The following is a 26,359-nucleotide window of genomic DNA, read 5'->3' as shown; positions in this document are numbered from 1 at the left end:
ACAAAGCTATCTCTCCTTCAGGGGTCAATCAAGAGGCTTGTAAAGTCAATGGTGTGTGAAATTCAATGTAAACAACTAAGTACATGGTATAAGGGAAGGCATACTGCAACACTGAAACCAGAGAGCCTATTGAAACTTCAATGGGAGTGAAATGCTTCTCCAAGAGACAAACTGCAGAATAGCTCAGTCATGTGAAAGGATTTCAGGGCAGACAGACTGCAGCTGTGCGTTTCTCTGTTATGGGTTGTTAAACATGAAAGAAAGGAAACTTCAAGGCTTCACAGACCCAAAGACCCCCAACCTGGGGGAGACACACAGCCTCCTCCCCCTGCCAAGCCTGAGCCCCCAACAACCATCTCCCTTGAAGGACCAGGTAATTAAACAACATCTGGTCAGCAGCTGCTGTTCCCTTGTACTCCCTGGAGGTAAGTGGAGAGGGGTACTCACCTCCTTGCTCCACCTAGTCCCCGCTTTTATGGACTAGTAGTGATTTTCACCTGGGTGACTTCCTGTTGGGAGGAGGGGGGGTTGCAGGAGAATACCGGGAGAACACTGCATTCGAGTTTAATTTCACTAATGAGGTTAAAATGAATACAAATGAGCTCTGATTAGGTTCTCGCCCGTTCTGGGTAAGATCCTGATCACACCAGCTGGAGCAGGCTGGGAGCATCAGAAACTGTTTGAACATCGGAAACTGTTTAAAGGGCATCTTGACAAATACATGAATAGGATGGGAATAGAGGGATACGGACCCCGGAAGTGTAGAAGATTTTAGTTTAGATGGGCCGCATGGTCGGAGCGGGCTTGGAGGGCCGAAGGGCCTGTTCCTGTGCTGTACTTTTCTTTGTTCTTTGTTCTTTTGCCTGGTGCAAATCCCGTTTCTGGCCTCCTCTGGAATTCTTCCCACATGGCGGAAATTGTACCAGGAGCAATGCAACTGGAGAATCTCCCTCCACAGGTGCGGCACAGACCATCCGATGGATGATGGCCTGGATGTGGTGGACACAAAAATTTCACACATCTTACAAAGGGCACCTTCATCTTGAGGTGTCCTTGCATTCTTATCTCGCTGGTTAGAAGCAGAGTGATTATTGGTCTGATCTCTCAACAGCAGCACTGAGATGCAACATAACAGCAACATCTATCAGTAACCCCTCCCCCCCAGCCACCCACCCCGCTCTGAGATAATCCCGCATTCATCACCTGCAGGTCAAAAACTACAATTTTACTACCTCAAATAGGACATTTCTGACCATATTTATAAACTGTAAAAATAATTCAGCATTTTTATGGACCTACCTCTAATTACCATGTTCTTGCACGATTCAGGAAAATTGTTGAGAATGTGGTACATCCATTAGTACAGGTATTAGAAAAATACCAGAATTAAATAATGGTTGCAATGCTTACTTCTTGGTGGATGTACTTCTGGTCCATGAACAGCGAAGCCTTTTATCCCATAAACATAAATATATCCAACAGAATCTGCGGCGTAAAGCAACGAATCATCAATCGACACAGCCAGGCTGCTTAACTGAGATTTCACTTTGGACTGAAGAGATAGAAATGTGTATTATCACAATTCTAAATGAATATATCAATGGGTAGAGTGTGGGTGTAGAAATACTTCGCTGTGTTTCAGTCTTTTTAACTCAGAGTTACATGTCAGAAAACGTGTAAACTCCCCCTCACACTCTTCCCTGACTGCAAGCTCCCTCTCTCACTCGACCCCACCTGCAAACTCCCTCTCTCTCACTACCCCGTCTGCAAACTCCCTCTCTCACTCTAACCTGTCTGCAAACTCCTCCTCACACTCTACCCTGTCTGCAAACTCCCTCACTCACTCTACCCTGTCTGCAAACTCCCTCTCTCACTCTACTACGTCTGCAAATTCCCTCTCACACTCCACCCCGCCTGCAAACTCCCTCTTTCCCTCTACCCGGTCTGCAAACACCCTCTCTCACTCTACCCTGTCTGCAAACTCCCTCTCTCACTCTACTACGTCTGCAAATTCCCTCACTCACTCTACCCTGTCTGCAAACTCCCTTTCTCACTCTACTACGTCTGCAAATTCCCTCTCACATTCTACCCCATCTGCAAACTCCCTCTCACACTCTGTCCCGTATGCAAACTCCCTCTCCCACTCTATCCCGTCTGCAAACTCCCTCTCTCACTCTACCCAGTCTGCAAACTCCTCCTCACACACTACACCATCTGCCAACTCCCTCTCTCCCTCTACCCTGTCTGCAAACTCCCTCTCTCACTCTACCCTGTCTGCAAACTCCCTCTCTCACTCTACCCTGTCTGCAAACTCCCTCTCTCACTCTACTACGTCTGCAAATTCCCTCTCACACTCCACCCCGCCTGCAAACTCCCTCTCTCCCTCTACCCCGTCTGCAAACTCCCTCTCTCCCTCTACCCTGTCTGCAAACTCCCTCTCTCACTCTACCCTGTCTGCAAACTCCCTCTCTCACTCTACTACGTCTGCAAATTCCCTCTCACACTCTACCCCGTCTGCAAACTCCCTCTCTCACTCTACCCAGTCTGCAAACTCCCTCTCTCACTCTACCCCGTCTGCAAACTCCTCCTCACACTCTACCCCATCTGCCAACTCCCTCTCTCCCTCTACCCTGTCTGCAAACTCCCTCTCTCCCTCTACCCTGTCTGCAAACTCCCTCTCTCACTCTACTACGTCTGCAAATTCCCTCTCACACTCCACCCCGCCTGCAAACTCCCTCTCACACTCTATCCCGTTTGCAAACACCCTCTCTCACTCGAACCTGTCTGCAAACTCCCTCTCTCCCTCTACCCCGTCTGCAAACTCCCTCTCTCACTCTGCCCTGTCTGCAAACTCCCTCTCTCACTCTACTACGTCTGCAAATTCCCTCACTCACTCTACCCTGTCTGCAAACTCCCTCTCTCTCTATTACGTCTGCAAACTCCCTCTCACACACTATCCCGTCTGCAAACTCCCTCTCCCACTCTATCCCGTCTGCAACCTCCCTCTCTCACTCTAACCTGTCTGCAAACTCCCTCTCTCACTCTATTACGTCTGCAAATTCCCTCTCACATTCTACCCCATCTGCAAACTCCCTCTCACACTCTATCCCGTCTGCAAACTCCCTCTCCCACTCTATCCCGTCTGCAAACTCCCTCTCGCACTCTAACCTGTCTGCAAACTCCCTCTCACACTCTACCCCAGCTACAAACTCACTCTCACACTCTACCCCATCTGCCAACTCCCTCTCTCACTCTACCCTGTCTGCAAACTCCCTCTCACACTCTACCCCAGCTACAAACGCACTCTCACACTCTACCCCATCTGCAAACTCCCTCTCACACTCTACCCCATCTGCCAGCTCCCTCTCTCACTCTACCCTGTCTGCAAACTCCCTCTCACACTCTACTACATCTGCAAATTCCCTCTCACACTCCACCCCGTCTGCAAACTCCCTCTCTCACTCTACCCTGTCTGCAAACTCCCTCTCTCACTCTACTACGTCTGCAAATTCCCTCTCACACTCCACCCAGTCTGCAAACTCCCTCTCTCCCTCTACCCCATCTGCAAACTCCCTCTCTCACTCTACCCTGTCTGCAAACTCCCTCTGTCACTCTACCCCGTCTGCAAACTCCCTCTCTCATTCTACCCCATTTACAAACTCCCTCTCTCACTCTACCCCGTCTGCAAACTCCCTCTCTCACTCTACCCCGTCTCCAAACTTCCTCTCTCACTCTACCCAGTCTCCAAACTCCCTCTCTCACTCTATCCCGTCTGCAAACTCCTCACCACACTCTACCCCGTCTCGAAACTCCCTCTCTCACTCTACCCCATCTGCAAACTCCTCCTCACACTCTACCCTGTCTCCAAACTCCCTCTCTCACTCTACCCCATCTCCAAACTCCCTCTCTCACTCTACCCCGTCTGCAAACTCCCTCTCTCACTCTACTACGTCTGCAAATTCCCTCTCACACTCCACCCCGCCTGCAAACTCCCTCTCACACTCTATCCCGTCTGCAAACTCCCTCTCGCCCTCTACCCTGTCTGCAATCTCCCTCTCTCACTCTACCCGGTCTGCAAACTCCCTCTCTCCCTCTACCCCGTCTGCAAACTCCCTCTCTCACTCTATCCCGTCTGCAAACTCCTCACCACACTCTACCCCGTCTCGAAACTCCCTCTCTCACTCTACCCCATCTGCAAACTCCTCCTCACACTCTACCCTGTCTCCAAACTCCCTCTCTCACTCTACCCCATCTCCAAACTCCCTCTCTCACTCTACCCTGTCTGCAAACTCCCTCTCACACTCCACCCTGTCTGCAAATTCCCTCTCTCACTCTACCCCGCCTGCAAACTCCCTCTCACACTCTACCCTGTCTGCAAACTCCCTCTCTCACTCTACTACGTCTGCAAATTCCCTCTCACACTCCACCCCATCTGCAAACTCCCTCTCTCACTCGACCCCGTCTGCAAACACCCTCTCACTCGACCCCGTCTGCAAACTCAATCTCTCACTCTAACCTGTCTGCAAACTCCCTCTCACACTCTACCACGTCTGCAAACTCCCTCTCTCACACTACCCTGTCTGCAAACTCCCTCTCTCACTCGACCCCGTCTGCAAACTCCCTCTCTCACTCTAACCTGTCTGCAAACTCCCTCTCACACTCTACCACGTCTGCAAACTCCCTCTCTCACACTACCCTGTCTGCAAACTCCCTCTCTCACTCTACCCCGTCTGCAAACTCCCTCTCTCACTCTATCCCGTCTGCAAACTCCCTCTCTCACTCTAACCTGTCTGCAAACTCCCTCTCACACACTACCCCAGCTACAAACTCCCTCTCTCACTCTATCCCATCTGCAAACTCCCTCTCTCACTCTACCCCACCTACAAACTCCCTCTCACAGGCTACCCCACCCACAAACTCCCTCTCTCACTCTATCCCGTCTGCAAACTCCCTCTCACAGTCCACCCTGTCGGCAAACTCCCTCTCACACTCTACCCCAGCTACAAACTCCCCCTCATACTCTACCCCACAAACTCCCTCTCATACTCAACCCCACAAACTCCCTCTCACACTCTACCCCACCTACAAACTCTCTCTCTCACTCTATCCCGTCTGCAAACTCCCTCTCTCACTCTATCCCGTCTGCAAACTCCCTCTCACAATCTACCCTGTTTGCAAACTCCCTCTCACACTCTACCCCACCTACAAACTCCCTCTCACACTCTACCCTGTTTGCAAACTCCCTCTCTCACTCTACCCCACCTACAAACTCCCTCTCTCACTCTATCCCACCTACAAACTCCCTCTCTCACTCTATCCTATCTGCAAACTCCCTCTCACACTCTACCCCACCTACAAACTCCCTCTCACATTCTACCCCACCTACAAACTCCCTCTCTCACTCTATCCCATCTGCAAACTCCCTCTCACACTCTACCCCACCTGCAAACACCCTCTCACACTCAACCCAGTCTATAAACTCCCTCTCACACTCTACCCCATCTGCAAACTCCCTCTCACACTCTACCCCGCCTGCAAACTCCCTCTCACACTCTACGCTGTCTATAAACTCCCTCTCACACTCTACCCCATCTGCAAACTCCCTCTCACACTCTACCCAGTCTGCCAACTCCCTCTCTCACTCTACCCTTTCTGCAAACTCCCACTCACACTCTACCCTGTCTGCAAACTCCCTCTCATACTCTACCCTACCTACAAACTCCCTCTCAAATTCTATCACCACCTTTTCGCTCTGTCAAAAGAGCACAAATCTCTCAGCTTTTTTCAGGCTTAAAACTAAAAATAAAATAAACTAGTTAATTTAAGAACAAGCAATGATATAACAAATTGTCAACAACTTGTATCTCAAACTGATTTTCATTTCACAGTCTGTTGTTTTTTAAAAACGTTTCAAACAGATTAACTTTCAGGATCACAGACAGCCTCAATAAATAGTCATCTAAAATAAATGGATTGAATTACAGGTCTGGACGAATTTATCAATCTGAGTGGAATTACAATAAAGAAGCTGCCAGCCAGACTATCATGTACATAAATTGCACAGCAGATCTGCAGCTGAAAGGCTTGTCTCCTAACAAGTGAGAAACGATTAACTATCAAACAGTAGCACCACGTTAAACATGGAGGTAATTTATTTGACTAAAGCTGTTTTCATAGAATCCCTACAGTGCAGAAGGAGGCCATTTGACCCATCGAGTCTGCACCGCCCCTCTGAAATAGGCCCTTGTCCTCTTGCCCAGGCCACACCGTATCCCTTGAATCCAGTAACCCCACCTAATCTTTGGGATACTTAAAACAATTTAGCGTGGTCAATCCACCTAATCTGTACATCTTTGGACTGTGGGAGGAAACCGGAGCACCCGGAGGAGACCCACGCAGAAACGGGGAGAACGTATAACTTCCACACAGACAGGCCCACGGCTGGAATTGAACCCTGGTCCCTGGCGGTGAGGCAGTAGTGCTAACCACTGTGCCACCGGGCCGCCCATATAATTACTGTGACAGAATTGAGGAAATGAAGTTAAATCTTCAAAAAAAATGCTGCATATCTGTTACAATACTTTCTTTACAAAGGATAATAAAAATACACATTTTGAACCAGTTTATGTGTGAGCGGGAATTTCTGTTCCCTTTCGTCTCGTGGGAGTATGGCGGTGAAAGCGGAAAATATCGCGAGAAGGCCTAAGTTGTGTTTTATGTTGATGTAAATGCAAGTTGCGATCGTGTTCTCCCCCCACCTACCTGCATTTCCCACTGTTCAACTATGGGAATCTTACTGTAATACATTAGCATATCATTATCAGGCCCATACGCCAGAATCATAACCCAAAGTCATATAATGCGTCCACAACAGAATGATGTCAGAACGGTGGGATGTACAACAGGTTTCAATTGGTATGCACCTAGTGAGCAGAACTCCGAGGGGAGTTCAGAGGTGAACGCAGCATTCGCAAAGCGTCTCCGGACCTTCAGGGGGAGCGGGCAACAGGGGTTGAGTCAGGGAGGCGATGACGAGAAAATGAGTAGGGGAGTGGACAGGGAAGTGAATTGGGGACCGATGGGGGAAGTGAGTCGGGCGGACGGGGCGGGGGTGGTATCGACGTGGATGGGTTGAGTGGGGGGTGCTTGTGGCACAAGGATGAACTTGGGAGCAGAATGTTTACTGGGTCTGGCAGCCAAGACTTTGCAGTGAATTCCAAAGAGTGTTGGCAGGGGCAGCTTTCAAATATGGCACCCGGATTAATGAAGTGCTGAGGTGATGGCAGGGTGGGTGAACCAGTGGTTGAACACCAACGATACGACATGGAACCCATGCCTACCAATCTTTTTGGCTATGTTTCGCATAAAATGGTGGAAAAGGCCACCATTGCTGTCGGTGGGCTGGTTCTCCTGCTCGGCATTGCCAATATCAACGGCGATTCTGCCCAGTGATTACATTTTAAGATAAAAATAATTGACATTAGAATACATATAAATTGTAAACTGCAGAAGCAGGCCATTGGCCCATCAGATCTGCACCTACCCTCTGATAGAGGACCCCACCTAGGCCCACTCCTCAGCCCCATCCCCACAATGCCATAACCCCAGTTATGCACATCTTTGGACACTAAGGGAAAATTTAGCATGGCCAATCCACCTAACGAACACATCGTTAGACGTCTTTGTATCCCTCTCAATGCATTAGTTAAAAGAAATGTTTTCAAAATTCACATTTCACAGATAGGAAGTAAATACTTTATCAGTGCAAAATTTCACATTGAGATTAATAACGCCCTTTGTGGAGATTTTCCACAAGAAATATTAGATACTTAAACATTTCCGAGTGATGTATAAACCATTTATTTGCTAATCGCTGAGAGACTGAAGGTTCAGAAATGTCACGTGTTGTAACTCACAGCAGTAAAAATACCAAAGAGCTGTCCACCGTGAAACAGATTCCAGAATGCAAGAGAACCTATATAAGCATAAAACAAACACAAATTAAAAACATGAGAAAGAAAAGTTGGCAATGTTAGGAACATAGGGCTTAGGAGCAGGAGCAGGCCATTCGGCTCTGCGAGCCTGCTCTACCATTTGATAAGATCATGGCTGGTCTGATGTGGCCTTAACTCCACTTGACTGCCTGCTTCCCACATCCCTGTGGGCTCGTGTACATCAAAAATCTTTAAAGCTCTAACTACAATGTACATTGCAGTATATTATTGACAGTTGAAGGACAAGTCCCACTAGATTGGCTAATACAGGCTTGGTTATGAACAAAAATATTGCAGAGAATAGTGAATTCCACAGTCAGTAATATCCAGTGGAAAGGGTGGATTTTCCTGAGCTGTGGCCTACAATTTCGGTCGGCCACTTCAGAAGTTCACTTCACCATTATCATCACCTCATTGGCGGCTCCTCCGATCAGGTTTCATAAAGATTTCAGAATGCACATAAAATGTTCTACTCAGCTCAGGAAGGCAAAGAAGAGACATAAACACAGCCGCAACTTTAAAGTGAGAAAGACAATGATAGTCTCATGAACGAACCAGAAGATTTAGAATTTTTCAGTATATGCAAATAATATTTTAATCTTGACAGTTTCTGATTAACTAAATCACCTCATCACCCTTTTGGATAACAATGCGCAAGGTGCTCAACAACATCTTTATCACTAATTCTGAGAACCTCTGACAAACTACCTTTGCTGCTTCCCCTCAACAACCACACCAAATTTCACCCTCTGTGAGGTCATCTTATCCTGAAGACTCAACCTCCCATTCCTTCTACCCAGAGCCCAGTGGGAAAAGGAGGTTCACACAGCGCTAATCACTGGGGCCTCTGCCTCCAGGGAGCCTGGCCTTGGGCAGCAACCCCCCTCTCTTAAGCGTCTGCCTCACACCGCAGTCCGCTCTACAATGAAGTTCCAGTGCTCGAGATCTGATTATCCTGCAGTGAAAGTCGGAGTCTGTGCGACCACTTGTTTTGAGAGCCAGGGTGCATTCTGGGTGATGTCACCCTTGGCCACACTCTCGCCCTCCCATCCAGTTGCTGGCCCACTGATGGACTCCATGTGCTATCACTAGAGTATGCTCTTCCCCCATGGGTAATTGAATTGTTTGCACCCAGCTTGACAGAATGAAGATACCTTTTTAAATTTCCCATTACTCTCCCGTACAATTCCCTATGATTGATTGCAATGGTTTTAGTATTGTTTGATAAGTTTGTGATTGACAGGTTACACATAACTAGTGGACTACTGCCATTGGACCAATACACTTTTATTTCTCTCCTATTCTCACTTTATTATTTCTTTGATAAATCGCTGATTGGCCAATGTCTTAATGACATAAATCAGGTTAATAATCACTGTACAATGAATTTCTTCATTGGCTCTACATATAGAAAGCTAGTAATTAAGTAATATAATTTATAAAATCACTTTCTCTGTTTTGACCACTAAAGTCAAGGACCATTGCTATATGTGTGCACTATTGATGGAATGCGCTTGACTGACAACTTTTCCAGTTCAATTATTTACTCTTTTCTAAATAACATTTTTCATTTGAACTGGCCATGTGCACACAATTTCAAAGCAAAATAAAACCAAAAAATAAAAAATAAATTGCCTATCAATGCTGTGTGACGTGGACCAGATCCTTCCCAACCTGAACTCCTCTCACTCGATGGTGTGGCATGAGAGTGAGAGGAGGGAGGAGAGAGAAAGAGAGAGAAGGGAGAGTGGGAGGAGGGAGAGAAAGAGAGCGAGAGAGAGAGTGAGAGAGAGAGAGGGAGGGAGTGAGAGAGTGAGTGAGAAAAGGGAAAGTGACATGAGGGAGTGAGAGGAGAGAGAGAGAGAGTTAGGAGAAAGAGTAAGAGGGAGTGAATGAGTGAGAAAAGGAAAGAGTGAGAGAAGGGAGTCAGTGAGGGGAGGGAGAGAGGAGAGTTAGCGGATCGAGTGAGTGACTGAATGTGAGTGAGAGTGAGTGAGTGAGCCACCAGAGTCGAGCGTAAGGTTGATGTTTGTTAAACACAACTCCTTATCTCACTCTAGTCCCCTCCCCTTCCGTAGTGACCAGGACTTGGGGCCTAGTCTGTCTCTCTAGCTCTGCTTCTTCAGCAAAAAGACAAAAAAGGTTTCATTAGCTCTGCTGCTTGGCACTTTTTAATGACTTTTTAAAATTAATTACTAATTTTTTTAAATGAATAATTATTGTTTTGGCATTGATTATGTTTTCTTCACACCTTAACTGTTATTTTGAAACTCATGTTTAATGGTGCGCCAAACGTGGGGCGTCATTCTCCGACGCCCCGCCGGGTCGGAGAATCGCCGGGGGCTGCCGTGAATCCCGCCCCCGCCGGTTGCCGAAGTCTCCAGCACCGGAGATTCGGCGGGGGCGGGAATCGCGCCGCGCCGGTTGGCGGGCCCCCCCCCGCTCGATTCTTCGGCATGCGCTGCACCGACATGTCATTTCCGCGCCAGCTGGCGGGGCAACAAAGGCCGTTTCCGCCAGCTGGTGGGGCGGAAATTCCTCCGGCGTCGGCCTAGCCCTCAATGTTGGGGCTCGGCCCCCAAAGATGCGGAGCATTCCGCACCTTTGGGGCGGCGCGATGCCCGTCTGATTGGCGCCGTATTGGGCGCCGGCCGGCGGACATCGTGCCGTTTCGGGAGAATTTCGCCCCAGATCCCTGGCAGCTGCCACGGAGTTTCTTGTTGAAGGGGTCTGAGGGGCTCACAAAAATCTGACTGCTTTTTTGAGGGCTGGAAAAAGGGTTGTTTTTGCCGTAATGGCAAGAGGAGGCGGGATTCTCCGACCCCCCGCCGGGTCGGAGAATCACTGGGGGGGCGGAGTGGATCCCGCCCCGCCGCCCCAACGCCGGCTGCCAAATGCTCTGGTGCCGGGGTTTTGGCGCGGGCGAGAATCACGGCGTGCCGGTCGGCAGCCGCTGGCAGCAGCCCCCCCAGCAATTCTCCGGCCCGCGATGGGCAGAGCTGCCGCCCGTTTTCGGCCGGTCCCGCCGGCGTGAATCAACCCAGGTCCGTACCAGCGGGACCTGGCTGTACGGGTGGCCTGCAGATTCCTCGGGGGGGGGGGGAAATCTGGCCCCAGGGGGTGCCCCCACGGTGGCCTGGCCCGCGATCGGGGCCCACCGATCTGCGGGCAGGCCTGTGCCATGGGGGCACTCTTTACCTCCGCGCCGGCTGCTGTCAACCTCCGCCATGGCCGGCACGGAGAAGAACCCCCCTGCGCATGCGCTGAGATGTCGCCAGCACATGCTGGTGCTCCCGCGCATGCGCCAACTCGCGTCAGCTGCCGGAGGCCCTTCGGCTCCGGTTAGCGCGCCGCCGGCCTAGCCCCTGAAGGTGCGGAGGATAGACGCCACTCCTTGGCGCCGGTACGGCCCTCCCCGCCGGGTAGGGGAGGATCCCGCCCAGGAAGTGTTGGAAATGCTCAGCTGGTCTGGTAGCATCTGTGCAGAGAGAACCACTGGTCAGTGACCTGAAGCGTTAACTCTGTTTCTCCTCCCACAAATGCAGACGGGACACTGAATATGTACAGCATTTTCTGTTTATATTTCAGATTTCCAGCAGTACTTTGTTCTCCTATTATATGCTCCGTGTTGGGAATCGTAAGTGTGGTTAGTTTCAATTTAAAATGAGAAAATGTTTATCACAACATTTGTATTACACAGAAAGTGTAATTTCTCTGTTGTGTGGCTAGAAATAGCACAGTATTTCAGGTGAATTGCTTTGTGCTAGTTTACTGGAAGGCAAACCAAGAGTCATGTGCCAATAGAGTATGTCACTGTTAGTTCAAGAAATCTCGTTTGTACATTGGACTGTTGTTTGTGATCCGAAAAGCAAAATCACAAATAAGAACATAAGAACATAAGAACTAGGAGCAGGAGTAGGTCATCTGGCCCTTCAAGCCTACTCCGCCATTCAATGAGATCATGGCTGATCTTTTGTGGACTCAGCTCCACTTTCCGGCCCGAACACCATAACCCTTTATTCCTTTATTCTTCAAGAAACTATCTATCGTTACCTTGAAAACATTTAATGAAGGAGCCTCAACTGCTTCATTGGGCAGGGAATTCCATAGATTCACAACCCTTTGGGTGAAGAAGTTCCTCCTAGGCTTAGTCCTAAATCTACTTCCCCTTATTTTGAGGCTATGCCCCCTAGTTCTGCTTTCACCTGCCAGTGGAAACAACCTGCCCGCATCTATCCTATCTATTCCCTTCATAATTTTATATGTTTCTATAAGATCCCCCCCGCATCCTTCTAAATTGCAACAAGTACAGTCCCAGTCTACTGAACTTCTCCTCGTAATCCAACCCCCTCAACTCTGGGATTAACCTAGCGAATCTCCTCTGCACTCCCTCCAGTGCCAATATGTCCTTTCTCAGGTAAGGAGACCAAAACTGAACACAATACTCCAGGTGTGGCCTCATTAACACCTTATACAGTTGCAGCATAACCTCCCTAGTCTTAAATTCCATCCCTCTAGCAATGAAGGACAAAACTCCATTCGCCTTCTTAATCACCTGTTGCACCTGTAAACCAACGTTTTGCGACTCATGCACTAGGACACCCAGGTTCCTCTGCACAGCAGCATGTTTTAATATTTTATCATTTAAATAATAATCCCTTTTGCTGTTATTCCTACCAAAATGGATAACCTCACATTTGTCAACATTGTATTCTATCTGTCAGGCCCTAGCCCATTCATTTAAACTGTCCAAATCCCTCTGCAGACTTCCAGTATCCTCTGTACTTTTTGTTTTACCATCTTAGTGTTGTCTGCAAACTTGGACACATTGCCCTTGGTCCCCAACTCCAAATCATCTATGTAAATTGTGAACAATTGTGGGCCCAACACTGATCCCTGAGGGACATCGTGAGCTACTGATTGCCAACCAGAGAAACACCCATTAATCCCACTCTTTGCTTTCTATTAATTAACCAATCCTCTATCCATGCTACTACCAAATAACACCCTCTTTGACTGACCAGGGTACACTGTCCTTCCTAATTCTCCTTGATCTCTTTGCGGCCTTGCAAATGGATTGTGCACACCATCTTCCTCCAAAAACAAGTTGTTCACCTCAGTGAGATTTCTTTTGCTAAGTTCGATCTTACTTAGCTGATCGTAGCTATAACATTTCCAGCAATTACTTCTCTTTCTCCCACTGCATCATTGCCTCAAGGCTTTCTCAAGGACGAGCTGTTGGATCACTCCATTTTTTCATTTACATGCTCCCAATTAGCAACTGCAGGTTTGAGATCCGTTTCTATATACACATTGATGATATCAGCTTGATTTCTTCACCATCTCTCTAACCGCCCCTGTGTAATCAGACTGCTTTTCCGATATAAAGTCTTGGATGGATTGCAATTTTCTCCAGCTAAACATTGGGAAGGCTGAAACATTCACCTCTGACCCTGTCACAAATTTTGTGTCCTCATCCCTCTCCTCAGTCGTTGTCTGAGCCAGACTTTTTGCAATCCCTGAGGTCTCTTTGGCCCCAAGCTAAATTTCCAATAATATATATATTCTATCAACAGACTTAACATTGCTCACCTCCGCCCTGCCTCAACCCATTAACTGCGAAAATCTTCATCCAAACTTCTAATTCCTGGACTACTTCAGCAGTCTGCTTACAATTCAGAACCTCTGGCCTCCCAAAAATGTTGCACCCTCCAAATACCTGACAGACAAATCTGGAAGCAGTAGAGTGAAAGTTAAGAAGCAAAGCAGCCATCTTGTTTACTGCCACTGTGATACAAAGGGTCTAAAATTGAGCACTTCACCCACACAGTGGGTATGCAGACAGTAAAAAATATTTCCAGCAATTCATTCAGATTTTCAGAGTTTGCATTTTTCTTGTTGTGAATTCCTTGCTTACCTTGGGAACCAGTAGTGACAAGTGAAGCTCCTAATTCAGCCTTCAGCACACGAGTCTTCAAGAATACGACTTTATTGACACTCTTATCTACTGCTGCTGTGTGAACATTCAAAGTTGATTAAATCTAGAAGCATTATACCATAAAATATGAACCAAATCTCATTTGATGATACCAGTGAATGATTGTCACAGATCTTGTTGCTTACTTGCTTCTTTTTGTTCAGATCTTTTCTGCCAAATTAGCAATGTTAATCAGTTACTCCTGTAATTTAAATACTTTACTGACCCATTCTCTAAAGCTATATTTATACTCTCGTCCCATGGCTTTTTCAAATTGGAACTAAGTGGATTACAATTATATACATCACTCATTTCAGTTCATAGTCAAGTGATGAATAATTCAGTCAGGAAGACAGTGTGGACCGTTAACCATGATTGGCAGGACCTGGATGGGTAGTGCAACCCTCATTTCAGGCAGATTCAATGTCTATTTACCAATCACATTTATTCAATCACTATTTACCAATAGTGGGAAGGCAGCACAGACGGGAAACCCAAAATTGGCAGGACCACTTGGACATAGTGCTGAGATTAAATAGACCCTATCTTGTCTTGTCCAAGGACCTTAACCCGGAGTATGGGTGTCATGAATTGATGCAATAGATGTAAATGCTCTTGAAAAGCAGATATGGTCGACATATATGTCAAGATCTGAAGCTTTTTAAATGCTCAATCTTTCAACTTAATTTTAAATGCTCGGTCTTTAATCTTAAAAATAATCTACAGCAAGAGCTAAAATAATGCTCTGCTGGACCACTTTGCTTGACAGTCGTAAGTTAGGAACCAAAGTAACATCTGGTCATACAGTTTCAATAGAGCTCTTTGTTGATATCTCCCCAAGCCATTATGCATGCATGGCTGAGTTTCAAGAACAAAATGATCTCAGCAGGGGTCTGCGAATTTAATAATTGATTAAAACCCCAAAGGGTCTCAAAAGTGTTTTGATATGGTTACTGCATAGACGTTTGTTTGCTTTTATAAGAAAATTACCAATTGACGAGATTTAAAAACTTTGAATGTATTTTATGAATGAGAATTTTGTTCACTATCAACCGTGTAGCAGTGACAGCTCCATTAGATTGTTAGAAGTTTATCTTTTCTCATCTCCACATGGCTCCTTACCTCTGCCCATGGTGGATACTGAGTTAGTGGTTTTGGAGGTTGCAGGGAGGAGGTGAGGAACATGGGAGGTGGATGAGGGACATGAATCCTACTCACTCATGATTATATTGTCAGTGGATAAGCAATCACCACAGAGAAGTGTGCAGTGCATCAAGTCTGCACCTTCTCTATCAAACAACAATCTTGTTAGGCCACCTGACTGGTCTTTATCCATATCCCCCTAATTCTTTCGCGTTCAAGTAGTCACCCAATTCCCTTTTGAAGATTAGCATTGAATCGACAGGCAGCATATCCCAACCCTGACCTCTTCTCTCCACTTTTCCCTCCAGGCTGACCATTCAATCAGGAAAAAGGCCTTTGCCATTCACAACCATACGGTGGATGATTAGAGTTATAACGGGCCTTGAATGAAACTTGGCTCACAGGAGGTGACAACCTTGCCCTTGATTGAAGTTACCCATATACCACTGTTATCTCCCCAGCCCTACACCTCACACCCTACCCAAACTGTCATGGTGGCTCTTATCAGCAAGTCCCACCTTGGTCTAACCCTCAACTCATGGTACTTTCTCGTTTGCCTCGCACTTTGCTCCAGTTCTCGCAACTCGATTTTAAAATCTTTGTTGTCTACACACAAGACCCACCCCATGCTTCTCTCCAAGATATCCTCTTTCTTTTCCTCTTTCAACCTCAGCTTTGAGTGACATCATCAATAGTGATTTCAATCCCCACCTCAGCTTCCCTCATTATCTCACCATGCATCTCACTGCCTTCCTGTCCTCCCTAAACCTCTCCTGTCATCAAACCACTCTTACTCATGTTCACAATCATTCCATTGGCCAATGTTCCTGCTCTGCTGTGCACATGTGCATGCTAGAACAGGCAGGAAAGCACTAGATAGGCCTTGTTCCATGTGGAACACCGTGTGTGCTACAAAAAGATTTAAAGATACAGCTCCTTGAAAAAACTGCCCGCTTGCAACAACAAAATGTAAAAGGGACCATTGCTCATGGCCTTTCACCTGGTCTCATAGGCGTAAACACTGGCAAACGAATCAACAACCATTCATTAATGTTCTGCCGTTCACGTTAAGATAAGATCATAAGAAATAGGCGCAGGAATAGGCCATACAGGCTCTCAAACCTGCTTTGTCATTCAATAGGCTCATTGCTGATTTGATCATGGCTTCAACTCTACTTTCCTGCCAATCCCCATAACCCATGACCCCTTGTAAATCAAAAATCTGTCTGCATTGTAAGCAGTTCAGAGAAGGTTTACCAGACTAATATCTGGAATGGTGGGTTCTCTTACGAGGAAAGATTGGACAGGCTAGGCTGGTACCACTGGAGTTTCGAAGAGCAAGAGGTGACCATATTGAAACATATAAGATGCTGAAGGCTTTTGACAGGTGGGTGTGGGGAGGATGCTTCCTCTTGTGGGAAAACCTAGAACTAGGAGTCAACGTTTGAAAACAAGGCGTCACCCATTTAAAAAGGAGATGAGGTGAAATTATTTCTCTCAGAGAGTCTCTGGAACTCTCTTCCTGAAAAGGTGGCGGAAGCAGAGTCTCTGAATATTTTTAAGGCAGAGGTGAACAGATTCTTGTTAAGCAAAGGGGGTGAAAGGTTATTGGGGGTAGGAGAGTTATCGATTTGAGGTTATGGTCAGACCAACCATGATCTTATTAAATGGTGGAGCAGATTGAAAGGGCTGAATGGCCAATTCTTGCTCCTTGTTCATATGTTCAGCTTTGAATATATTCAATGACCAGCTGACACAGCTGCCTGGAGTAGAGAATTAGATTAATGATCCTCTGAAAGATGAAATTCTTCATCTCCCTCTTAAATGGAAATTCCTTTTCTGGAACTGTGTCCCCTAGTTCCAGATTCCTCCATGAAAGGAAACATCCTTTCAGAGCCAACTCTGTCAAGCCTCCTCAGAATCCTTAACGTTTCAATAGGATTGCTGCTCATCTTTCTAAACTTCAATGAGTATAGGACCAACCTGCTCCATCTTTCCTCATCAAACAATTCCTTAATCGCAGGAATCAATCTAGTGAACAAAATGAAAAGCGAGGGAGATCAATGGGAGATTGAGAAAGGGGCAATATTTCAGCATGGATAGACCATTGGTTAACTGGTAGAAAGCAAGGAGTGGGTATAAACAGGGCTTTTTCAAGCTGGTAGACAGCGAATAGTGTAATGCTGCAAGGATCACCGCTGTGGCTTCATCTATTTACAATCTATATTAGATAACGAGATAGAGAGTAATGTGTCAAAGTTTGCTGATGATACCAAGTTAGATGGAAAGGAAGCTGTGGGAGGACGCATGGAGGCTGAAAAGAGATGCAAACATGTTAAGTGAGTGGGTAGCAAAATGGTCAATGGAGCATAATATACACAAGTGTGAAGTTATTCACTTTGGTCATTAAGAATTAAAAAGCAGTGAAAAGCTTCGAACATCAACACTTAAGAGATTTGGGTGTGTTGATATAAGGAGCACAGAGTTAGCATGCAGGTGCAGCAAGTTATTCGGAAGACAAATTACATATTGGCCTTTATTTTCAGGGGATTGGAATGCAAGAATAAAGAAATCCTGCTCCAGCTGTACAAGGTTTTGGTGAGATTTCATCTGGAGTAGTGGGCATGATTTTCCAGCCCCTCCTGCTGCATAGGATCTTCCAGTCCTGGCGCACCAGGCTGGAAAATTCTCCCCATTGTGTGCAGCTTTGGTTTCAACATTTAAGAAAGGATATAGTTGTTTTGGAGGTGGTATGGTGAAGGTTCACTGGATTAGTCCCTGGGTGATGAGAGGCTGAGTAAATTGGGCTTAGAGGAATGAAAGGTGATCGCATTGAAAACTTCAAAATTCTAAAGGGGTTTGACAGGATAGACAGTGGGCGGGATTCTCCATTATCTGCGTCTCGTCCGTTCTTGTGGCGGACAGGGTGGAAGAATCCAGTCCATTGTTTCCACCTATAAGGAAATCTACAAGGGGGCAGGATTTCATGATAAAGGGGCTGATTGGTTAGGACTAAGGCGAAGAGAAATTCCTTCCCTTAGGTTTGTGAATCTTTGGAATTCTCTACCTAGAGAATTATGAATGTGCTATCATTAAATGTAGGTACGGCTGAGATAGAGAATCAAGGGATATAGGATGTGGCTGGGAATGTGGGGTTGAAACCCAAGATCACCCCTGATCAGATTGAAAGCAGAGCATGCTCGATGGGCAGTATTGTTGACTCCTACTGCCATCTCTTATGTTTTTATAACAACCATAGCTGATATTTAGTGAAGGTAGTGAGGGATAAATACTGGCCCGAAAACCAGAGAGAATCTGCCTGTATTGATTTAGTCCTGTATTGGTGGTACCTCCAACACTGCAGCACCCCTTCAGTACTCCATCGAAGAATCGACCGAGATATTGTGCTCAATGTTCTGGAGTGGAACTGGAAACACAATACCCAGCACTCCACCCCACTCTCCTCTGACAAAATCACTCACCTATTCCAGGAGCATCTGGAACAGCAACCGTTGTTTCTCTCTTACTCTCCTCTCCACCCTCACATCCAATATGCGTGTGCAGGGCATTGATTCAGCCAATATGTTCAGTTGTCTCTGCTCTCTTCCCCTTCCAGTAGTAAGCCAAACCTCCCTCTGAACTCCCCAAGTCTCTGTCTAGTTGCTCCCCCATCTCTCTTCATGCACTTTCCAAATTCCTTCTGACAATGAGATCCACATCCTACTTCCATGACAGCATTCCCAATAAACTGCAGACCACTCAACGTCTCTTTGTGACTTCATGCTAGTTCCTCCTTCTCAGGTTCTAACCCTTCCTTTTAACAAGCACCAGTTATCCATTCTTCAAATCAGGCACTAGCTGCTTTAAATTCAAAGGTCCCCGCACTTTGAGAAGTTTAAGGAGGTGTGTAGGATGGAGAGGGACAGGTCAGGGGAGGGGGATATGATGGTTCAGGGAGAGAGGGTTACAACGAGAGTCGGGGAAGAGAAGGTTACGTTGAGTCCGGGGAGAGAAGATTACGTTGAGTCGGGGGAGAGAAGGTTACATTGAGTCGGGGAGAGAAGGTTACGACTGGTCAGGGGAGAGAAGGTTATGACAGGTCAGGGGAGAGAAGGTTACGACAGGTCAGGGGAGAGAAGGTTATGACAGGTCAGGGGGAGAGAAGGTTACCACAGGTCGGGGGAGAGAAGGTTACGACAGGTCAGTGGGAGAGAAGGTTATGACAGGTCAGGGGAGAGAAGGTTACGACAGGTCAGGGGAGAGAAGGTTATGACAGGTCAGGGGAGAGAAGGTTACCACAGGTCAGGGGAGAGAAGGTTATGACAAGTCAGGGGGAGAGAAGGTTACGACAGGTCGGGGGAGAGAAGGTTACGACAGGTCAGTGGGAGAGAAGGTTATGACAGGTCGGGGGAGAGAAGGTTACGACAGGTCGGGGGAGAGAAGGTTACGACAGGTTGGGGTAGTGTGGGTTATGACAGGTCGGGGGAGAGTGGGTTACGACAGGTCGGGGAGAGTGGGTTACGACAGGTCGGGGGAGAATGAGTTACGACAGGTCGGGGGAGAGTGGGTTACGACAGGTCGGGGGAGCGTGGGTTACGACAGGTCGGGGGAGAGTGAGTTACGACAGGTCGGGGGAGAGTGAGTTACGACAGGTCGGGGGGAGAGTGGGTTATGACAGGTCGGGGGAGAGTGAGTTACGACAGGTCAGGGAGTGTGGGTTACGAGAGGTCGTGAGAGAGGCTAGGACGGGTCATGGGAGAGAGAATAGGAGGGGGCGGGGAGAGGGAGTAGGAAGAGTCGGTGATGCCAGGACGGTGGGGGTGGGGCAGGATGGAGTAGTTAGGGGTGTGGGGGGTGAGCAAGGGTAGTGGGGAGGGTGTGGTTAGGTGGTTAGTCGGGGGCCCAGTTGGGAGGTGCGGTCACTACTATAGTCACCAAAGAGTTAGAAGTGGTTTTAATTCTGCCCATTTTCTACTCATTTCTGGGGAACTATTCTGCTAAGAAAGTTAGAACCATATGTGGTCTCCGATTTAAGTCAAAATATCGGATGGTTACCAGTGCAGGGTAATTGCCCAGCAGAAATTTGAACTTGCCAGACAATTGCCATGCAATCCTTGCTTGGGGACATTGGGGCGTCCCTTGATGCACCTTCTAGGGTACCTGTCAGGTATGATCCCACAGAGATCAGAAGTTATGGACCATTTTTTTTCCCCATGATGAAGGAAATGTCCTTAATTCCATGTAACCATCAATGTGTGCCAACTATGAATTGTGCCAGTATATTTATCCTCTAAAAAAACTAGTCCCAACAAATAATGATGATGCCAACATGAATAAAGTGAAGCCAATGTAAAGTGAATTATTTACAAGTCAAATGTAATTTTGGAAAACACCCATGCCGCCTTTGAGCTCGCGAATCTTAGGCAGGATACTCCCCTAACCGGCGGGGCGGCCCGTCCGGCACTGAGGAGTGCCGTGAACCACTCCAGCATCGGGCCGCCCGGAAGGTGCAGAATCCTCCGCACCTTCAGGGGCTAGGCCGGCGGCGGCAGGGGGCTAGGCCGGCGCCGAAGAGCTTCCGCCAGCCGGCGCAAGTTGGCGCATGCGCGGGAGAGCCAGCGTGTGCTGGCATCATCCCAGCACATGCGCAGGGGGGGTTCTCCTCCACGCCAGCCATGGCGGACCGTTACACCGGCCGGCGCGGAGGGAATGAGTGCCCCCACGGCACAGGCCCGCCCACGGATCGGTGGGCTCCGATCGTGGGCCGGGCCACAGTGGGGGCCCCTCCCGGGGCTGGATCCCACCGCGGCCCCCCGAGGACTCCGCAGGCCACCCGCAGAGCCAGGTCCCGCCGGTACAGACCTGGTGTATTTCACACCGACGGGACCCGCCGAAAACGGGTGGCCAGTCGGCCCATCACGGGCCGGAGATTTGCCGGGGGGCTGCTGCCAACGGCCCCCAACCGGCGTGGCGCGATTCCTGCCCCCGCTGAAAAACCAGCGCCGGAGAATCCGGCAGCTGGCGGCTGGGCGGGATTCACGCTGCCCCCCCGCGATTCTCCAGCCCGGCGGGGGGTCGGAGAATCCCACCCCTTGTATTCATGGCATTGTAGTTGATCAGGAAAATTTTGGCCATGATGCAGAGTATCCTTATTTCACCAGGAGGCTTTCTGACAGCCATACCAGGCAGCAGCATTGTCAACTGATGGTGGGATTCATCACCAAAAATATTCCTCCACTGCGGAATTGCATGCAACTCCCATGCATGCTGCCGGCACTTTAAATTTTAATTGTAATTGTGGAAAATGGGAAAAAATGAGTGAGTGTAAGTGGCACATATTTCTGGTTACACCATTGAAAACAGTATGCTTGACAAAACTCCCACAGCCCTCCCCCACCAATATAATTTACCTTCTCTGTCTGTGCACACTGCAATATGGGGATTCCTTAGACGGCAGTAGATATGTCCTGAGATCATATTCCACACTATTATTTCTCCGTCATAGCTAGAGGTGGCTAGAAGTGTAGGAGGACACTGAGCTATACATAGAATGTCATCCTTATGTCCTCGTTTCTAGAAAGAGGAATAAAATAATCATAGGCATGATGAATTTAAGGTTCAGAATGCTCTCGTATTCATAATGCCTGTTCAAGAAGTACTCTTCATTAACTTAACAGGATGAAACATATATTGACAACCTCTGTATGAACTCAGTGAATGCGAAAGATATATCAAGCAATGATGTTTTCTGAAGGGGATGGACTTTAAAGGTAAATTATTAACAACGTGTATATTTTGAATTTGGATAGGGAGAGCGAAATAGGGACAGACTAGTGTGAAAAACACTCAAATTTCTTGGAGGGAAACTAGGCCTCGCCTCTGGAGTTCAGCTCTTTTGTCCATTTTTGGACCAAGGCTAGAATGAGGTCCGATGCGGAGTCATCCTAACAGAATCCAAACAGCATTGGCGAGCGGTTCTTGATTAATAAGGGCCATTTGATAGCATTGTTGTGACATCTTGCATCATTTTGCTGATGATTGAAAGTAGACAATGAGGTGGTAATCAGTTGGATTGGACTTCTACAGATGAAACGTACCAGAACATTATTCCACATTGTTGTCATTGTGCTGAACAGTTTAGAGAGAAGCACAGCTAGTTCTGGAGCACAAGTCTTCAGTACTATGGCTGGGACTTTACCAGGACCTTTCCCTTTCTGTATCCAGTATGATCAGCCATTTCATTATATCATCTGGAGTGAATCAAAATGGATGAAAGACTGGTATCTGGGAGAACTTCAGGATGAGGTTGAGATGGATCATCCACATAGAATTCCTGGATGAAGATGGTTGAAAACATTTCAGCCTTGTCTTTTGCAAGCACATATTGGGCTCCATCATTGAGGGTGGGAATAATTATGGCCTCCCAATTGTCCAACATTATTCAAGACTGAACGTTACAGGACAGCAGAGTTTTGATCCAATCCAGTGGTTGTGGGATCACTTAGCTCATCCTGTCGCATGCTGCTTCTGCTGTTCAGCAAGAATGCAGTCCTGTGTTGTGTTCACCAGCATGGCACCCATTTCCTGTACACTTGGTGCTACCTGTGGCATGTTGTCCTACATTTCTCATTGAACCAGCCTCAGTCCCCTGGCTTGATAGTAATGATAGAGTGAAAAATGAGTCGGACGTTAAGATTCAGATTGTGGTGGAATACAATTCGGCTGCTGCTGAAGGCCCACACTGCCTCATGAATGCCTAGTTTGGGATCTGCAGGATCTGTTCTGAATCTATCCTAACTAGCACATTAGTAGTGACACACAACGTGGATGGAAGGTGTCCTCAGTATGAAAATAGTACTTTGTTGCCACAAGGACTGTGTAGTGATTCCTCTTGCCAATACTATCACAAATAGATGTCTCCAGACAGATTAGTGAGGGTAAGTTCACAGAATCACCGAATAAATAAGTTTTCCCCTTGTGTTGGTTCTCTTACTACCTGCTGCAAGCCCAGTATGGCAGATATGTCCTTCAAGACCTGGTCAGCTTGTTTGGCAGTGGTGCTGCGGACTCACTCTTGGTGATGGAATGAATCTGCCCCTGAGTGCACTCTGTACCCTCACTTCTGCATGTTAAAAGGTACACATATTCACATACACAGAGCCCTGTCCTTTGCAGACAGAAGGAGCATGTCCACACATTGGCCTTTTTCAACTAAACAAAAGCTTCAAGAACAGCCATTCTCTGGTTCATTCCCCATGGCAATGCATTTTTTTAAAAATGTAATAAAAAAAAAAAAATTCCAATTAAGGGGAAATTTAGCGTGGTCAATCCACCTACCCTGTACATCTTTGGGTTGTGGGGTGAGACCCATGCAGACACGGGGAGAATGTGCAAACTCAACACGGACAATGACCCGGACCTGGATCGAACCGGGAACTCGGCGTTGTGAGACAGCAGTGCTAACCACTGTGCCAAGCAATACCTTGACTAATCAGAGTTGACCTGAGTGGTTTGGATTTGAACAAAAGTTCGACAGTTAACTGTTGTCTGGTGCATTCTGCATGGCAATGGCTCTACCAATCAGAGTGCATTTGCCAACCAATCCAAACTCTCTTCTAATGCTGTATAAATTGTTGTTCCCTTTAATATTGGCATTCTTGCAAACTGTCCTGATGAATGCAAGAAAAATACTCAAGTTTGATTTTCTTACATGTGTTTAAAACAATGTTTTTTTTCCCGTTGGTTGATTATGTGACCTCAGATTAGCTGCAGAGTAAAAAGAATGTCAGCATGTTTCTAGTGGGAATGGAGCAGTATGTCAATTTTCCCCGATTTTAATAGATTTCCTGACAAACAGTTTGTATTAAAATCAGGGTCCCAAGTATTATTAAGATTCCCCACTGGAACTACATTACAACATTGACCTCACTTCAAAAGTAATTCATTTGCTTGAAAGCAGTTTGTGATGTATGGTGATCTTGAAAGATCAACATGCAAGTGTGTCTTTTTAAGTGTGCATATTTTAACCTTATGATATTTGACCACTGTACAAATTATTGCTGTCATCGTATTTTCTCGATGCTTGGCTTGCTCGGGTTAATTTGTACAAAGTTGTGTTTTGATTAATTGTTTCTTGGTCTATTTATCACTGGATGCCATTAGTAAGTTTAGGATGCATTTCCCTGGGGTATATATAATGCAGCACACAATGGAAAGTTTCAAAGGAAGGCCATGCATTTGCTTGTGGGGAGATCGGTTTGCAGAGTGAAAAGATTGCGAAAGAAAATAGTGGAAGATAAATATTTTCTCTAAAAATCCCATTTGGAAACCAAAAGCCACAGATTAACGACAGACATATTTAAATATCAAGTAGTGCTGCTTACCAGATCATCCTGCCAATGTGGTTCAGGAAGCTGAATATGATGATGGTCACTGAATGAATCCTGGTCCATACAAAGGAAGGTAGAATTTTGTAAATTTATAATTTTACCATTTATCACATTGTGTTGAAATAGCCTTACAGAAACAAATACATTGCAATTGCTAATATGAGATATCCTGACACATATTAATGGCCCAGACTTTGGTGTACAGGGCACAATTTCAAAATTTACAAGTGATGGGGGGGGGGGGCGGGTTTCTCCGTCCCTCCGCACCAGATTTCTGGTTCAGCACACTGCCGGGATTTTCTGTTTCGCCGGCTATCAATGGGGTTTTCCACTGTGGGGCAGCCCCATGCCGTCGGGAACCCCCCCAGGCTGCCAGCAAAACGGAGCATCCCAACGGCGGAGAATACAGCCCATGAGATTTGGAAACATTGTAAAATATGAGGAGTGTAATATAGAACTTCTAAAGGGCATAGACCAGCTGGTGGAATGGACAGAAAAGTGGCAGATGAAAGGCAATTCAGAGAAGTGTGAAGTGATTCATTGTAGTGAGAAGAACTCAGAGAGACAATGTGAAATAAGGAGTACAATTTGGAGTCCTGGGCGGAGAGATGGCAGATGGAGTTTAATCCAGACAAATGTGAGGTAATGCATTTTGGAAGGTCTAATGCAGGTAGGGAACATACAGTGAATGGTAGAACCCTCAAGAGTATTGACAGTCAGAGAGATCTGGCTGTACAGGTCCACAGGTCACTGAAAGGGGCAACAGGTGGAGAAGGTAGTCAAGAAGGCATACGGCATGCTTGCCTTCATTGGCCAGGGCATTGAGTATAAAAATTGGCAAGTCATGTTGCAGCTGTATAGAACCTTAGTTAGGCCGCATTTGGAGTATAGTGTTCATTTCTGGTCGGCACACTACCAGAAGGATGTGGAGGCTTTAGAGAGGGTGCAGAAGAGATTTACCAGGAAGTTTCCTGGTATGGAGGGCATTAGCTATGAGGAGAGGTTGAATAAACCTGGTTTATTCTCACTGGAACGAAGGAGGTTGAGCGGTGACCTAATAGAGGTCTACAAAATTATGAGGGGCATAGACAGAGTGGATAGTCAGAGACTTTTTCCCAGGGTAGAGGGGTCAATTACTAGGGGGCACAGGTTTAAGATGCGAGGGCAAGGTTTAGAGGAGATGTACGAGGCAAGTTTTTTTACACAGAGGGTAGTGGGTGCCTGTAACTCGCTGCTGGAGGGGGTGGTGGAAGCAGGGGCGATAGTGACGTTTAAGGGGCATCTTGACAAATACATGAATAGGTTGGAATTAGAGGGATACGGACCCCGGAAGTGCAGAAGATTTTAGTTTAGACGGGCAGCATGGTCGGCGCAGGCTTGGAGAGCCGAAGGGCCTGTTCATGTACTGTACTTTTCTTTGTTCTTTGTAATTCTAAAAGTGGTTCAGGAGCAGAAGTACCTGGGTCTATATGTGCAAACGTCATTGAAGGTGGCAGCAGAGGTTGGGAGAACTGTTAATGAAACATGCAGTACCCTGGGCTTTATTAATAGGGACATGGAATACAAGAGAAAGGAGTTTATGCTGAACTTCTATAAACCACTGGTTCCATCTCAACTGGAGTCTTGCATCCAACACATTCACATCATGTGAAGACATTAGAGAAAATGCAGTAAAGATTCATGACAATGCCGCCAAGGCTGAGGAGCTTGAGCTACACAGATATATTGGAGAAGTTGTGGCTGTTTTCCTTCATAGAATCATAGAATTTACAGTGCAGGAGGCCATTCGGCCCATTGAGTCTACACATCCACCCTGTCCCCATAACCCAGTAACCCCACCTAACCGTTTAGACACT

At 46.9% G+C, this 26,359-nt stretch overlaps 1 protein-coding gene across 3 annotated transcripts in view; it reads right to left on the bottom strand.

The window, feature by feature from the left end:
• wdr95 (WD40 repeat domain 95) overlaps positions 1 to 26,359 on the bottom strand; it is a 220,449-nt gene that overhangs the window by 13,110 nt on the left and 180,980 nt on the right. For 2 of the 3 annotated variants that reach the window (XR_011935212.1, XM_072476980.1), the window contains exons 21-25: positions 24,498 to 24,557; positions 21,525 to 21,687; positions 13,912 to 14,007; positions 7,917 to 7,975; positions 1,411 to 1,552 (exon numbers count right to left, since the gene is read on the bottom strand). Coding sequence is in view for 2 of the 3 variants with exons in the window: in XM_072476980.1 (XP_072333081.1) it covers positions 1,411 to 1,552; positions 7,917 to 7,975; positions 13,912 to 14,007; positions 21,525 to 21,687; positions 24,498 to 24,557 (520 nt within the window). In the remaining variant the exon portion in view is untranslated. The remainder of the gene's footprint in view (positions 1 to 1,410; positions 1,553 to 7,916; positions 7,976 to 13,911; positions 14,008 to 21,524; positions 21,688 to 24,497; positions 24,558 to 26,359) is intronic. The other variant, XM_072476981.1, reaches the window with a different exon arrangement.

This window comes from Scyliorhinus torazame, chromosome 15, assembly GCF_047496885.1.
Source record: "Scyliorhinus torazame isolate Kashiwa2021f chromosome 15, sScyTor2.1, whole genome shotgun sequence".
Lineage (NCBI taxonomy): Eukaryota > Metazoa > Chordata > Chondrichthyes > Carcharhiniformes > Scyliorhinidae > Scyliorhinus > Scyliorhinus torazame.
This window is presented reverse-complemented; position numbering and strand designations above follow the sequence as displayed.